The 12985-nt window shown below is 43.8% G+C and overlaps 1 protein-coding gene across 2 annotated transcripts in view; it reads left to right on the forward strand.

Moving 5' to 3' along the window:
* Positions 1 to 12615, forward strand: part of LOC146206254 (snRNA-activating protein complex subunit 1-like) — a 96005-nt gene extending 83390 nt beyond the window's left edge. For both annotated transcript variants that reach the window (XM_084590871.1, XM_084590870.1), the window contains one exon: positions 9207 to 12615. In XM_084590871.1, the coding sequence (XP_084446997.1) occupies positions 9207 to 9380 (174 nt within the window). In that variant the 3' untranslated portion in view covers positions 9381 to 12615. The remainder of the gene's footprint in view (positions 1 to 9206) is intronic.
* Positions 12616 to 12985: the final 370 nt, after the last annotated feature.

Genomic DNA, 12985 nt, shown 5'->3' on the forward strand with positions numbered 1-12985 from the left:
TTTTCAGCGTACTGCACGAGACTGGAATGACCTGCCCACCGAAGTTGCCATTATCATCAACCCACTAGAATTCAAGCGGAGCGTCGCCAACCTTTCATCTTAACATTTTTTACCATTGTTTGCCAGATACCGTCCACTCCCTCATGTAATGTCTCAACCGAGACCTTTGAGGAAATAAATAAATAAATAAATAAATATAAGGAAGTATAACATGGAGAAAATTGAGCATGCTGTACAGAACGGGGGAAGCCTTAAAGCAGTGAAGAAGAAATTGGGCATAGGCAAAAATCAGATGTATGCACTAAGGGATAAGGCGGGCAACGTCATCACGAATATGGACAAGATAGTCAAAGTAGCTGAGGAGTTCTTTACTGATCTCTGCAGTAGCCAAAGCAGTCGGGACCGTAATAAGATTGGCGGTAGGGCAAAACAGTCAGATGTGTTCCACCAGTGACGAAAGCCGAGGTTAAGAAAACAATAGAAACAATGAAAAGGGGGAAAGCAGCTGCAGAGGACCAGATAACTATAGCTTTGTTGAAGGATGGGGGGTGGTATTGTGCTAGAACAACTGGCCACTCTATATACACAGTGCCTGGTGTCATCGACGGTACCGGAACCATGGAAGAACGCAAACATTATCCTCATTCATAAAAAAGGGGACGCTAAGACCTTAAAAATTACAGACCAATCAGCTTACTCTCTGTTACATATAAGGTATTTACTAAGGTAATCACTAATAGAATCAGGACAACCTTAGACTGCAATCAAGCAAAGGATCAAGCAGGTTTTCGGAAACGGTACTCTACTCTCGATCATATCCCCGCCATCAAGCAAGTGATAGAAAAATGCTCGGAATATAAGCAGCCCTTATACATAGTATTCATTGATTACGAAAAAACATTTCGCTCAGTAGAAACCTCGGCGGTGATGCAGGCATTGCGAAATCAGGGGGTAGACGAGCCGTACGTGAAAATGCTCGAAGATATATATAGTCACTGCATAGCAACCATAGTTCTGCATAAAGAAAATAACAAAATTCCTATAAAGAAAGGTGTCGGGCAAAGAGACACGATCTCCCGAGTACTATTCACAGCTTGCTTACAGGAAGTATTCAGAGACTTGGAATGGGAGCAGTTAGGGATAAGGGTAGATGGAGAATATCTCTGTAATCTGCGATTTGCAGATGACATGGCCTTGCTAAGTAACTCGGGGGATCAACTGCAAATAACGATAGATGACCTAGACAGGAAAAGTAGGAACTTGGCTTGAAGATCATTATGCAGAAGACTAAGGTAACGTTCAACAGCCTCGGGAAGGAACAGCAGTTTACGTTAGGTAGCGAAGCGCTGGAAGTAGTAGGCGAATATGTCTACTTAGGACAAGTAGTAACCGCAGATCTGGACCATGAAAAGGAAATAAGAAGAGTAAGATTGGGATGGAGTGCATTTGGCAAGCACTCGCAGATTATGACTAGCAGCTTACTGGTATCGCTCAAGAAGAAAGTATACAACAGTTGCATCTTACCTGTACTCACCTATGGGGCTGAAACGTGGAGGCTAACCAAGAGGGTTCTACTTAAGTTGAGGACAACACAGAGGGCTATGGAACGAAAAATGGTAGGGGTAACATTAAGAGAGAGGAAGTGTGCAGAGTGGGTCAGAGAAATAACTGAAGCTACTGACATTCTAGTGGAAATCAAGAAGAAGAAATAGGCATGGGTGACATATAGTGCTAAGAGAGGATAACCGATGGTCGCTTAGGGTAACAAACTGGACTCCAAGGGAAGGAAAGCGTAGCAGGGGGCGGCAGAAAATTATATAGCGGATGAGGTTAAGTTCACAGGAGTCAAGTGGATACAGCTAGCACAGAACCGGGTTAATTGGAGAAATATGGGAGAGGCCTTCGCCTTGCAGTGGGTATAGTCAGGCTGATGACGATGATGAGGATGTGCTGCTTATGAGGAAAACGAAGTGACTCTCCAAGAGCTATTGGCATATAAAAAACTGGTTCAGTGAAGTCTGTATTCTTGTGGGAACCGGGATAAGTACTCAATCCTCAATTTTTCTCATATGTTCCAATAGACAAAGGTGACAATGGCAGTAAAACTTCATAAAACTTCATAGGCAATTTTCTCATATCCTCTTTATTTTTGCAAAATGACTGCCTTACTCAAATGTTGATAATGTTTGCTGCCGACCCCTTGCTCAATAACCGGGGGACAGCTTATATTTCTTTTCATACTAAGGATGAGCACAAAGCGTAAGCTGCATGCAAAAGGCTATACAAGCAAAGCCACACCTATTCCTTGAACAAGCCACGCCCTGCAGGACCTTTGCATTGTTGCTGTCACCTGCTCCACACTACGTGCCAACCTTAAACATCGTGAAGTGCAGTGTTGTCTGGAAAAGTTTTCTGTTTGGCAGCGTGAGTTGCAAATGTGAGAGGCTGTCTTTAAAATTACTTTGCGTGAAAACTAAACAGTCTTCAACAGTGCTGTTTAGTGCACGAAATCTTGATGTTGATAAAAACTTCTGATACGAATTTTTTTTATATCTGTATGCATTGAAAGTTCACTGGAATCGCCCTTTAAGGCCAATCACACAAAGGGCTGCCAGTATGGGGCTGCACATCACGTGTTCACACGTAACTGCAAACTGATCTGCGGTCCGACGCTGTCAAGTGAACTCGGCAATCCAAAAAAAAATAAAATGACTCACTAGACGAACTGAAGTTGCCACTTAAAGTGATTGGCAATTCCAGGAAGCAGGAAAAGGGAGGAAAGAAGCTTTTGTCCGTGAACACTTCTGTCCTACTGACCGCGTCATGTCCAAATTCCCCCTTTCACCTCTACCTCGAACCATGAACGAACCATGGGGCACAAGTGCAAAGGCTTCTCTCCTTTTGTTGTCCCACGACTCTGTGAGTGAAGCTGCGCGCCTGCGGTGAGGGAGCCCTCTTCTGGGAGCCGAAACACAGAACAGGGATTTGGTTCCCACACCTAGCGTGCATAGCTTCGCTACCCGATGCTAAATCCTGCTGTAGAAACGGCATATGACATATCTCGCTTGACTGGCCTACGGGTTCACAGCATGCTTCGCATAGTTGTGACGTGTGCTCAGGTAGTGCATGTCCCACGGACCAACGGTCCCTTGTATGAATTGGCCTTTATGGATATGATAATAGTGTTAATGGTTCCCATCTACTGGCTCCAATTGTTGATTTTTGTTCCCATACATGCACTTCGCCACTCGCTTAGTAACTAATCCTTTAATCTGTGCCTCTGTTATCTGGCACGCACTCATCGGGATGCAGGCATAAGCTAGCACATTAAATGAAAGACCACCCGCCCACCCTAACCGAGCCGTACCAACGTGCTTATGTGGCCTAGAAGTAGCATGTCTGACACTAAGTGCAAGGCTCTGAAACATTGAATTCTAAGGGTGTGCCAATACTGAAATTTTTTAATATGAACCGAATATGAATATGACGGAAAACATGCCTTGGACTATCAAGTATTTGATGAAAAAACAACAACAGGAAAATGAAAATATCAAAGATTGTTTCTCTTGGTTATTTCAAAATTGCACATGGTATTTTCAAACAAAATTAAACTTAAATTGCACAGAATTGTATACCCTACTGAAATATCCAGGGATGGAAATGCTGCTCCAATTGCTACAAACTGCTTTCCCTGCTCCATCTTGCTCCAATATGCAATATTGCTCCAAAACTGCTACAAACTGGCTGCCTTGGAGCAGTTTTGGAGCAATCTTGCAACAGACTTAATACAAATGAAATTTTTGTAAGGGAAGGAAGCATGGAACGTAATAAATATTTGTTCGCAAGTAAATTTAGTATGAGCCAGCAGCGATGTAATTGCGAAAAAAAAAAAATGCACTGTGCATGTGATGTAGCACCTCCTCCCGGGCTTATGAATCTCTTGTGGAGAAAGAAGCAAGAGCAGCAAGCGAAGCAGGTAATGTAAACTACTGTAAGCCGTTGGGAAACTTGTCCGACTCCAAAACTGAGTCATTACGGCTCTGCTGTGAAAACAAGCAGGTACTTCACAATCTAGTCTCTTTATCAGTGACAAGTTTGCCAGGCCTATGGCAGACGAAATCATACTTGAAGCATTATGGGTTGGTGCGCTAAAGCTGTCAATCACTAGGAAGCTTCTCAAGAGGGTTGGAAAGGCATACAGGGCCTATTGCTAATATATTAAAAATGAGCCCCAGCATGGCTCAAGTAAAGAGTGGTGAACTATTGGCAGCAGGCACTGAAGTAAACAAGCTGAAGGATGGAAAGGCTACCCTTCAGTGCCATCTCTCTATATCTCAAAGCTGCTCTAAAATGCTCAAGCCTGCTTCCATCCCTGTAAGAGCTCCGCCATATTTATAGGCAGAGGAGGTGATCAAGATGACGCTGCAGTTGTCTGCGATCCCAAGGTAGGCAAAAAGCACGGGAGCGGCACTGGCGCCAAGCTTGTCAAGGCGCATTATTGTGGTCTGAAGGCACCTTTTTGGCAGACAAAATAACCAGTGCTCACAAGGCATAGGATTAATAAGGATCGTGATACCCCATATCTGGGGGCTTTGAGGTGTATTCTAAATAAATAAAATAGATATGCACAAGATAGGGAGCGGAGCTGTTGTGCCCATTAATCTGGACTTCAAATTAGTCTCGCTCTAGAGCGCACCAAAGTGGTAGATTTGACATTTGAATCTATCAAGTCAAAATAGGCAAACGCTTAGGTCAGACTAGGTGTTCAGTTACGAAGTGCACCAGCAAGCGTTATGTTTGCTGCTGGTCTGTTCCAAGTTGTTGCTAAGGTCAGCCTGTGTTCTATTATATGTGTATGTGTGTATAACTTTAATGAGATGCCAGTAAACAACCTTTTAATGTGTCATGATGCTGGCCGATATCTTTACGTGCTTTGGCCGTTTGTCTTGTCAGAGATGAATGCGAAGTTCGAAAGGCATTGAATTTGCATAAAAAAGAATCGGATTGGAGATTTTGTATTTCAGAAAAAGAAAACTGTAATTATCGAAGATGTTTGACCTAGAAACGTGCTCCAAAACACAGTTCAAATGCTTCAAAAGTCTTGTTCTGTTGCTCCGAAGCTGCTCTAAAATGGCTTTATTACTGCTCCTAAAGCTGCTTTAAAATCTTCGAGCCTGCTTCCACCCCTGAATATCTTGCATGAATTCCTGCAAGCAATGTTTGAAATAGCATGACTGGCTGATGTGTGCCCAGTCACAGCCACAAGATGGTATGAAGCGAATTTCTGATCGTTGTCGGGCCTTCTCTACTGCTCACAAAGTGTGCTGGCACCACTTCATACAATTCAAGTTTAAGGAGATTTATTTCGGTGATCTCTCGCTCTGCGGTTCATACCTCAATGGGATGATCCCTTATCCGAATTAACCGATTTGAGCCCACCCAAGTTCGATTATAACGAGTATCCGACACTACAGACTTATATCGGCGTTGGCTGGGACAGTGCACTTAGTTTAAATTTTCCAAATTAAAAAGATATTAGTGTATTTGAAGACTTTGCAATATTCGAGTGTTCAAATATTAGAAAATTCTTTCTATATTTGGAAAACTTCGAAGATCAGTTTTTCGAATTGAATATGAATCAAATGACAAACATATTCACAGTTCTCCTATTCTCATCTGAAAGGAGAAGCCTGAGTTGGCAGGCGCTGGCAACTCGACCATGTCATGCGGTATCGTTACATCACGGAACCTGCCGACCAATCAGTGCCTGCCAGGGATTTGGGGGATTGGTTTGCTCACAGTGGTAACGTCAGCAACATCGGATTTTTTGGATAACGGGGCCATTAATGCTGTCATGTGGATAACGTAATGTGACAGCTGGTAATTCCCATTTCATGGGACCAGAAAAATATTCCAAATTCGAAGGTCCTCTCCTCAGAAAAAAAATATGTAAGCACCAAAAATGCAGTGAATCCTTGAGATGTGAGAGCATTGAATGAGCTTCCTTGTTAATGGCCACAAGTAGCATTGTCGAATCTAGCCAGCTTTAGAGGGATTGTGTACCTAAGAATAACAGTGGGACCGTCGTTCTCAAATGCAAGAGCAGTATATAACAAAACTGTCAATGCAAATTGTGAAAATGAATTTGGCTTCATTGTGGTTTCAAGCATACCCGTAATCATCACTTTACACTGGAAGAGAGCGGTACTTTATGGGAAACTTCCAAAACTTACCTCACTTTTGCAAGCCTAAGCACCCCCCCTCGTTCTTCTCACAAAGAATTGTTACGAAAGCAACGCTATGCTAGGTCTGAGCGATTACGTGGAGCCCTGGAGAGCCCCAACTGCGCATGCGAGTGACGTCACACAGAGCACAGCTGGAGAGCCGCATCGGAGCCACCGCCGACTTTTCTGCTGCGCAGGTGACTCAGAGGTGCCGCCGCAGCACGAGTTGCGCATGAGCCAGGAGGGAGTGACTTCACACGATGCACAGCTGGCGCGCCAAGGCCACTGCCGACTCCTCCGCGGTGTCTCTTAAGAGGAGAATGGCGAAAGCCTACCCTTTCTTTCCTTTCTCATCGTTTGCCTCTTATCGGCATTCGTTGAAATGCTACATATTATTATGTAACATTATGGATTAATTAAGGAGAAAACCTTTCTAGGATCATGGAACAAAATCCCATGTGTCAGAGTTGTGCGCTAGATCTGTCATATTCTGTGAGACGTGTTCTTGTCTAGCATTCCTGCCATCTGCAATCCCACACTTGACACGCACCAAGGAACGCCATGTGACAAGAGCGATGCTGTACCATCCAAACTCACACTTGCCTGAGAAAGTGTGATAGATACTGCACCTTCCCTTTCCTGTAAACCAATTGTAATTAAAATTGAAGGCTCTCTTAGGTGTATTTAAGAGGAGAATGGCGAAAGCCTACCCTTCCTATCCTATAATTTGCCTCTCATTGTTTGCCTTTTATCAGCATTCGTTGCTACATATAACTACAATTGGTTGAGGACAACCCAGAGGGCTATGGAACGAAAAATGGTAGGGGTAACATTAAGAGATAGAAAGCGTGCAGAGTGAGTCAGAGAAATAACTCAAGTTACCGACATTCTAGTAGAAATTAAGAAGAAGAAATGGACATGGGCAGGACATGTAGTGCGAAGAGAGGATAACCGATGGTCGCTGAGGGTAACAAACTGGATTCCAAGGGAAGGAAAGCGTAGCAGGGGGCGGCAGAAAGTTAGGTGGGCGGATGAGATTAAGAAGTTCGCAGGGGTCAAGTGGATGCAGCTAGCACAGAACCGGGTTAAGTGGAGAAATATGGGAGAGGCCTTCGCCCTACAGTAGGTATAATCAGGCTGATGATGATGATGATGGTTTACAGGAAAGGAAAGGTGCAGTATCTATCACACTTTCTCCGGCAAGTGTGAGTTTGGACGGTACACCATAGCTCCTGTTGTGTGGCGTTCCTTGGCACGCGTTTAAGTGTGGCATTGCAGATGGCATGGACGCATTCCGCCTCGGCCAACACAACGCCGCAAAAGTGAGACACACTTTGTCCACGACAGCATGAGCCATTAAAGGTTTTCGCCTTAATATGTAGCACTGCAATGAACATCCTTAAGAAGCAAGCAATGAGAGGGAAATTATAGGAGAGGAAGGGTAGGCTTTCGCCATTCTCCTCTTAAGGCACATCTAAGAGACCCCTTAACTTTTTTTTAACCTAGTGAAACCTGATCCTTAACCACTGAAAGGTTTCCTTGTAGCTGGAAACATTATTGAAGATAAGCTCTATCTTTATGATTAGTATTTATTCACTTTAATTTGAAAAAGTTACACTTATGTACCAATATTTGTTTTGTAATATTTGCACATTTTCTGGAGTTTTCTTGTGTCCACTAAATTTTATATATATATATATATATTTTTCTTGTATTGTAATTTTGTATTTACTATTTATATGTCTAGCAGTCAGAGGCACTTTCCAACATATTTCCAGTTAAGACAAAAAAAAAAAAACACCTTTGTAACAGCTCTCAAAAACGGCTTTGTTCCATTAAGCAGCAAGATTTATTTTATAGTTTAAAGTTTTATGAAATATGAGCATTGAAATTCCCAGGTTGCTTTTTAACTAAAACCAAACCACTCTTTGTATGGTTCAGAACATTTAAGATATTTTTGGGATTGTGTGACAAATATTTACCACTGTTACCATTGAAGTTTCTATTAGAGAATTCACTAACATTTCACATTAGCACTTAATATTTCTATTTCAGTTAGTTAAACTGTCGTGCATTTACATTTTCATGTGCTGCATGCTGTTGGAAAATGCATGCCGTAATATTTATCCAGTAATAAGTAGAATCTGCCAGCCTGCCGCAGTGGCTCAATGTCATTGGCATTTGGCTACTTATCCTAAGGTCGTGGGTTTGGTCCCTATCGCAATTACCATATCTCAATACCGGCGCAATACGAAAACTCCCCTGTGCTGTGGGATGTCAGGGCACATTAAAATGCCTCAGGTGGTCTAATTAATCCAAAACCTCACACTACAACATCCCTCATAGCTTGAGTCTTTTCAGGGCATTAAAACCCCACATTTCACAAATTAAATAAAATAAGAAAACAAGAAAAATGCTGACTTCTTATTGTTGACTTTTCCACGGTGGCCAGCTGATTTTTATCATGCCATTACATCATCTGAGGAAAGTGAAAATGATATGTTGATGATATAAAAAAAGCCAAGGCTGTGATCTAGAGGCTTTTTTTTTTTTTTTTTTTATGATGCAAGGATTTTTTCAGCCTTTCATCGGTTGTGAATTATAAGTGCGATGTCATGGAATGTGACAAATGATTTGGCCACTCTGAACATGGCAGCAGCTTCTTTGTGGTTCACAAAAGTTATTTACAGGCCTTTCTAAGCATTTTGCAGTCATCTTTGTTAACTGAAAGCAAGATGTTGCATAAAAGTTTACAACTTGCAGTTGGTTTATGAACTTTCCAGGAGTATCTTATACAGCCTACAAAATGTGCATTTTAATTTTTTCTTTATACTCATTACCTAAAGGTTTACTCTCAGAGCTCTTATGCGCTTTCAAAAACTGAAATTTCAGATGCACAGTTTTTTTTCTTTTTTTTTTTTTTTTTTAAGGCAATTTTTTGTAACTGGTGCACTCAGCTCTGCACCTGTGTTCTTTACCCAGGTTCCAGGTGAGAGGGATGGCAGCAGCGAGGAGAGTTCGAGCTCTGAAGCTGAAACAGACATAGCCTCGAGGCGGAAGGCACTGCGGAAGAAGATATTTAGCTCCACATCTGCAACGCAGAAGGAAAGGCGATGTGAGCAACTCTTGGAAGATGCAAGCATGGCAGATTCTTGAAAAGACCCCTGCACCAACTGTAACAAGACAGAAGTTTGCAAAGCAGGAGCCTTAAGCAAGCCTTACTAGTTTTATGATGAAATGGTAATGGCAGAGCTAAGTTCTTGAAATCTGGTGCAAGATTTAAGCTGTTTGAAAACAGAAGAACCGGTAAAGAAAAAGAGAATATGACTTCAGCATACTATTGATTTTGCCTTCACCTTAAATTTAAAGGGGTCATGACAGCTAACAGTTGAGCATACACTGATAAATGCATTTCACTCCTCGCACATTAAATTATAAATCATCAAAATTTGAGCTCATTCCATGCTGTAGATAGTTTTAAAATTAATTTTTAATATAAATATCGAAATCAGCTTTCTGGTCTGGCAACCATTGGCCACTGACGTCACAACGTCAACCGTGACGTCTCCATGTCGTCTGCTATTCGCTGTGCTGGCTGCACTCTAGCATGCACATCGTGGATGGTGGTCTCTGAATTTTTTTTTTTTTTTTGCCTCACTAAAAATTTTTTATTCACATATTCTCTTTTCTTTGAGCAGCCTTTACTATAATATGTGACCTTAGAGATCCTCGGGCTTGTTTCGGGCTTTGTCCAGAGATTGCTGAAAAGGCCGAAATTGACAGGCTCATGCTGTATAATTTAGGCATGCAATCAGAAGTGTATTATTCCTACGTTGTGAGAGTTAGCTTCTTTTACCTTCTTCATTGCACCTCTATTTGTTCACGAACTACAACTGCGCTGCAAGATGCGCCGTGGATGCTACGTCCCCCGCCTTCGCCGGGTATACACACATGCGGCGCCAACAGCTGCCAGCTGCACTTGCTAGATAGGGTCACATATGTCGACGCTTCCCAGTGCCCTCGCGTTGTGATGTAAGCAGTCGTCGATTTGGGTTCGCTACTGCCAGAACTACACTCGATGACCACATGCGACCACTAAAGCTTGTGAATACGAAACTCTGCACCTGGACACGCGTACTCGAGCTAGGCCTACTCATCGCTGAATGAGCCGGCAGTTCGGCGCCGGCTAACATTTCTGGTCAAGGTCATTGCTGATGACAAGGGGGAACATATGAAGTGTAGCTTCTTGTTTTCCTTTTTCTAACTCGGTTAAGCTACAGACAAGCGCAGCTATTCAGGCTGTTCACTTGAGTATCGTGTGTCAAGTTCTCGCTGGCCTCCATTCCGACTAAAACAGATCGAATGACCGTCCGCAGATCAATTCCGTCGGCGTTGCGGGACCGAAAACCTCACGATAGCCTCCTTTATAGGATGTTATGACCTGACATTACGGTGATCGGCGACCGTTGGCCGTGCTGGCGTCGTCGCCGGTGTAATGCGAAAGATCAGTGCGTCGATAAGCTAAGGAACCGTGCAGCCCACTAACTGTGAGCGTGCTTTATGCTGAAATATGTTTACTCTATATCGCTTTCGTGCGCTAACACCTTCTTCAAGCACTACTACATGAGGGACGACCACCATGTCAATCGTCACAAGAAAAAAAAAAGATGTGTCCTTTGATATTGCAGCCTGCCTTGCAGACGACGCTCCACCGTGTATCGATGGCTTGCACTTGACGTCACCTTCGCGGGTTGTCTGCTGCTGCTGCCATGCTTGCGAACCGCTTGCCGGCTGTCTGACGTGCGCGCGGGCTGAATCCGCGAAGCAGTCATTTTCTCCGCGTTGTGGCTGGCTCTTTTTCTCCTTCTGCTTCGAAATGCCCGCATTTTCGAGTGCGCAGTCATTTCAAGAGGGCTTCTTCTCGTAGTTGTATGGCTTTCGTCAGCGTCCGTCTTTTCAAATGGGCGTGGCGACAAGGGCTCATCGGCACACGGCTCGATCGCTGTTACCGCCGCGTCGGCCTCTGCACGCCCCTTTTGGGCTTCGGCTTCCCGTTTTTCGGCGTCGGCTTGCCGCTTCTCGGTGCGTCGTTTCTCGTTGCGCTGATGTCGTGCCGAATCTGTATGTTTCGCATTGTAACCCAGGAGAAGCGACAGTGCCCAGTCGGGGCCAGTCTAAATAGTCAGTCTGTTGTGCTGCCCCCGTCCATGTCGGAGTTCAGAAGTCCTGCGTAGGCCACGAGTGTGGGGATTTCAGTCGGGGGTGTGCTCTGAAATGTGTGTACTACTCGGGTGAGGTTCTTGTGGGATGCTGTTTTCGAATGATTCGTATCAAGGAGATGTTTAAGTAGAAATCATGAGTTTTTACAGTGTACCTGTAAGTTTAGCCGGTCGCATGTTGGATGCCATTGTTCGCGGCTAAGCTTGTTCGCGTAAGTTTCGATTTCTCGCTCAATGCGTGCGAGACAAAGCGTGAGAGAGCAGTTGGGCTTGCGTCGGTGCTAGCGAACGTGAAGGCGGCGCTGTGCTTCCTGCAGGATGAGTGACTAAGAACACATGTGGCTCTTTAGAGGTTATTATTTACTATTTATTATTTATCGAAAGTGTAGTGTGGTAAACACACCCCCTACTAAAGTTATTATTTACCTCTAATGAAGTGCACGCCGCTGACTCGCAGGTTACGGTTCTCACTGTCGAAATTTACACGGTTAATGCGCGCCAGCCACAACGCGCGTCGCTTCGTGTTCAGCTCCTTCGTGTGCTCGCACTGATGCTCCACGACCTTAAGTACTGAAAAGAAGTGTTTATTCGTTGGTTGTTTCCGCCCACGGGTATCACTGCGTTTAGAGCAACCAAATATGGCACACATGACCATGGTGACAACACGCCTTGCAACTACAGCGCGAGAGCGGGCGATGGCGTTGGCTCATAAGCATGGCAGACGCATATCCCTGAACCCCCTTCCACTGACGTCAGTGCAAGCTATCTATACGATGTGACGTCACACGACCATTTCAAAATGTCAGTCACTCTCAGTGGGAGAAGCTTCCGAATTCCGATTTATATCGCGTTTTTTTTGTAATATGCACTGCACGCTTGGCACTAAAACTTTGCGAGTAGAATCACAGAGCTGTATATTATTCACAGAAGTATAAAACGGCAATATGTCGAACGACCCTGTCAATGCTCCTTTAAGGTTGGGAAAAGGCGTGCCGTATTCTTTCATACAATCCAAGCAGTACTTCATCTAGTCAGTTCTGAGACTATGTCACATGTATTCATCTGTGTTGCTCAGTGAAAGGGGTAAGGGGTGCTGAGTTGTATGTAATGATATGTTGCAGTTAAGATAAACGTATATTGAGCGCAGTAAACAGCCTTTTTAACAACCAGAACTCTGTCTTCTTGATGGCTGGTTACCAGTTACCAGAGAAAAGTTGCTTGCCATAATCCAGAGAAGCGATGGAAGCTGAAAACTTGACCGCACCACAATAAGGAGTATGTTCTCTTATCGTTGATGAGATGCTAATCAAAAAAAAGTTGCACTACCATAAACAGCGGCACTGCTTTGTTGGGCACTCTGAAATTGGCACAGGCTATGGTAGCCAAGATGTTGTTTTGACCAACTGTTTGTTTTGTTTTGTCATCAGTGGGTTGTTCACATTGTACAGAATTTCAGCCGGTTACTGCACCAGGGTCTCAGTGGTGCGCAACTTCATGGCCTCAGTCTATTCATTATAAAGAATGTGGAAACCTGCAGCTTCC

Source organism: Amblyomma maculatum, chromosome 1, assembly GCF_055883805.1.
Source record: "Amblyomma maculatum isolate TAMU_Amacu chromosome 1, ASM5588380v1, whole genome shotgun sequence".
Taxonomy (NCBI): Eukaryota; Metazoa; Arthropoda; class Arachnida; order Ixodida; family Ixodidae; genus Amblyomma; species Amblyomma maculatum.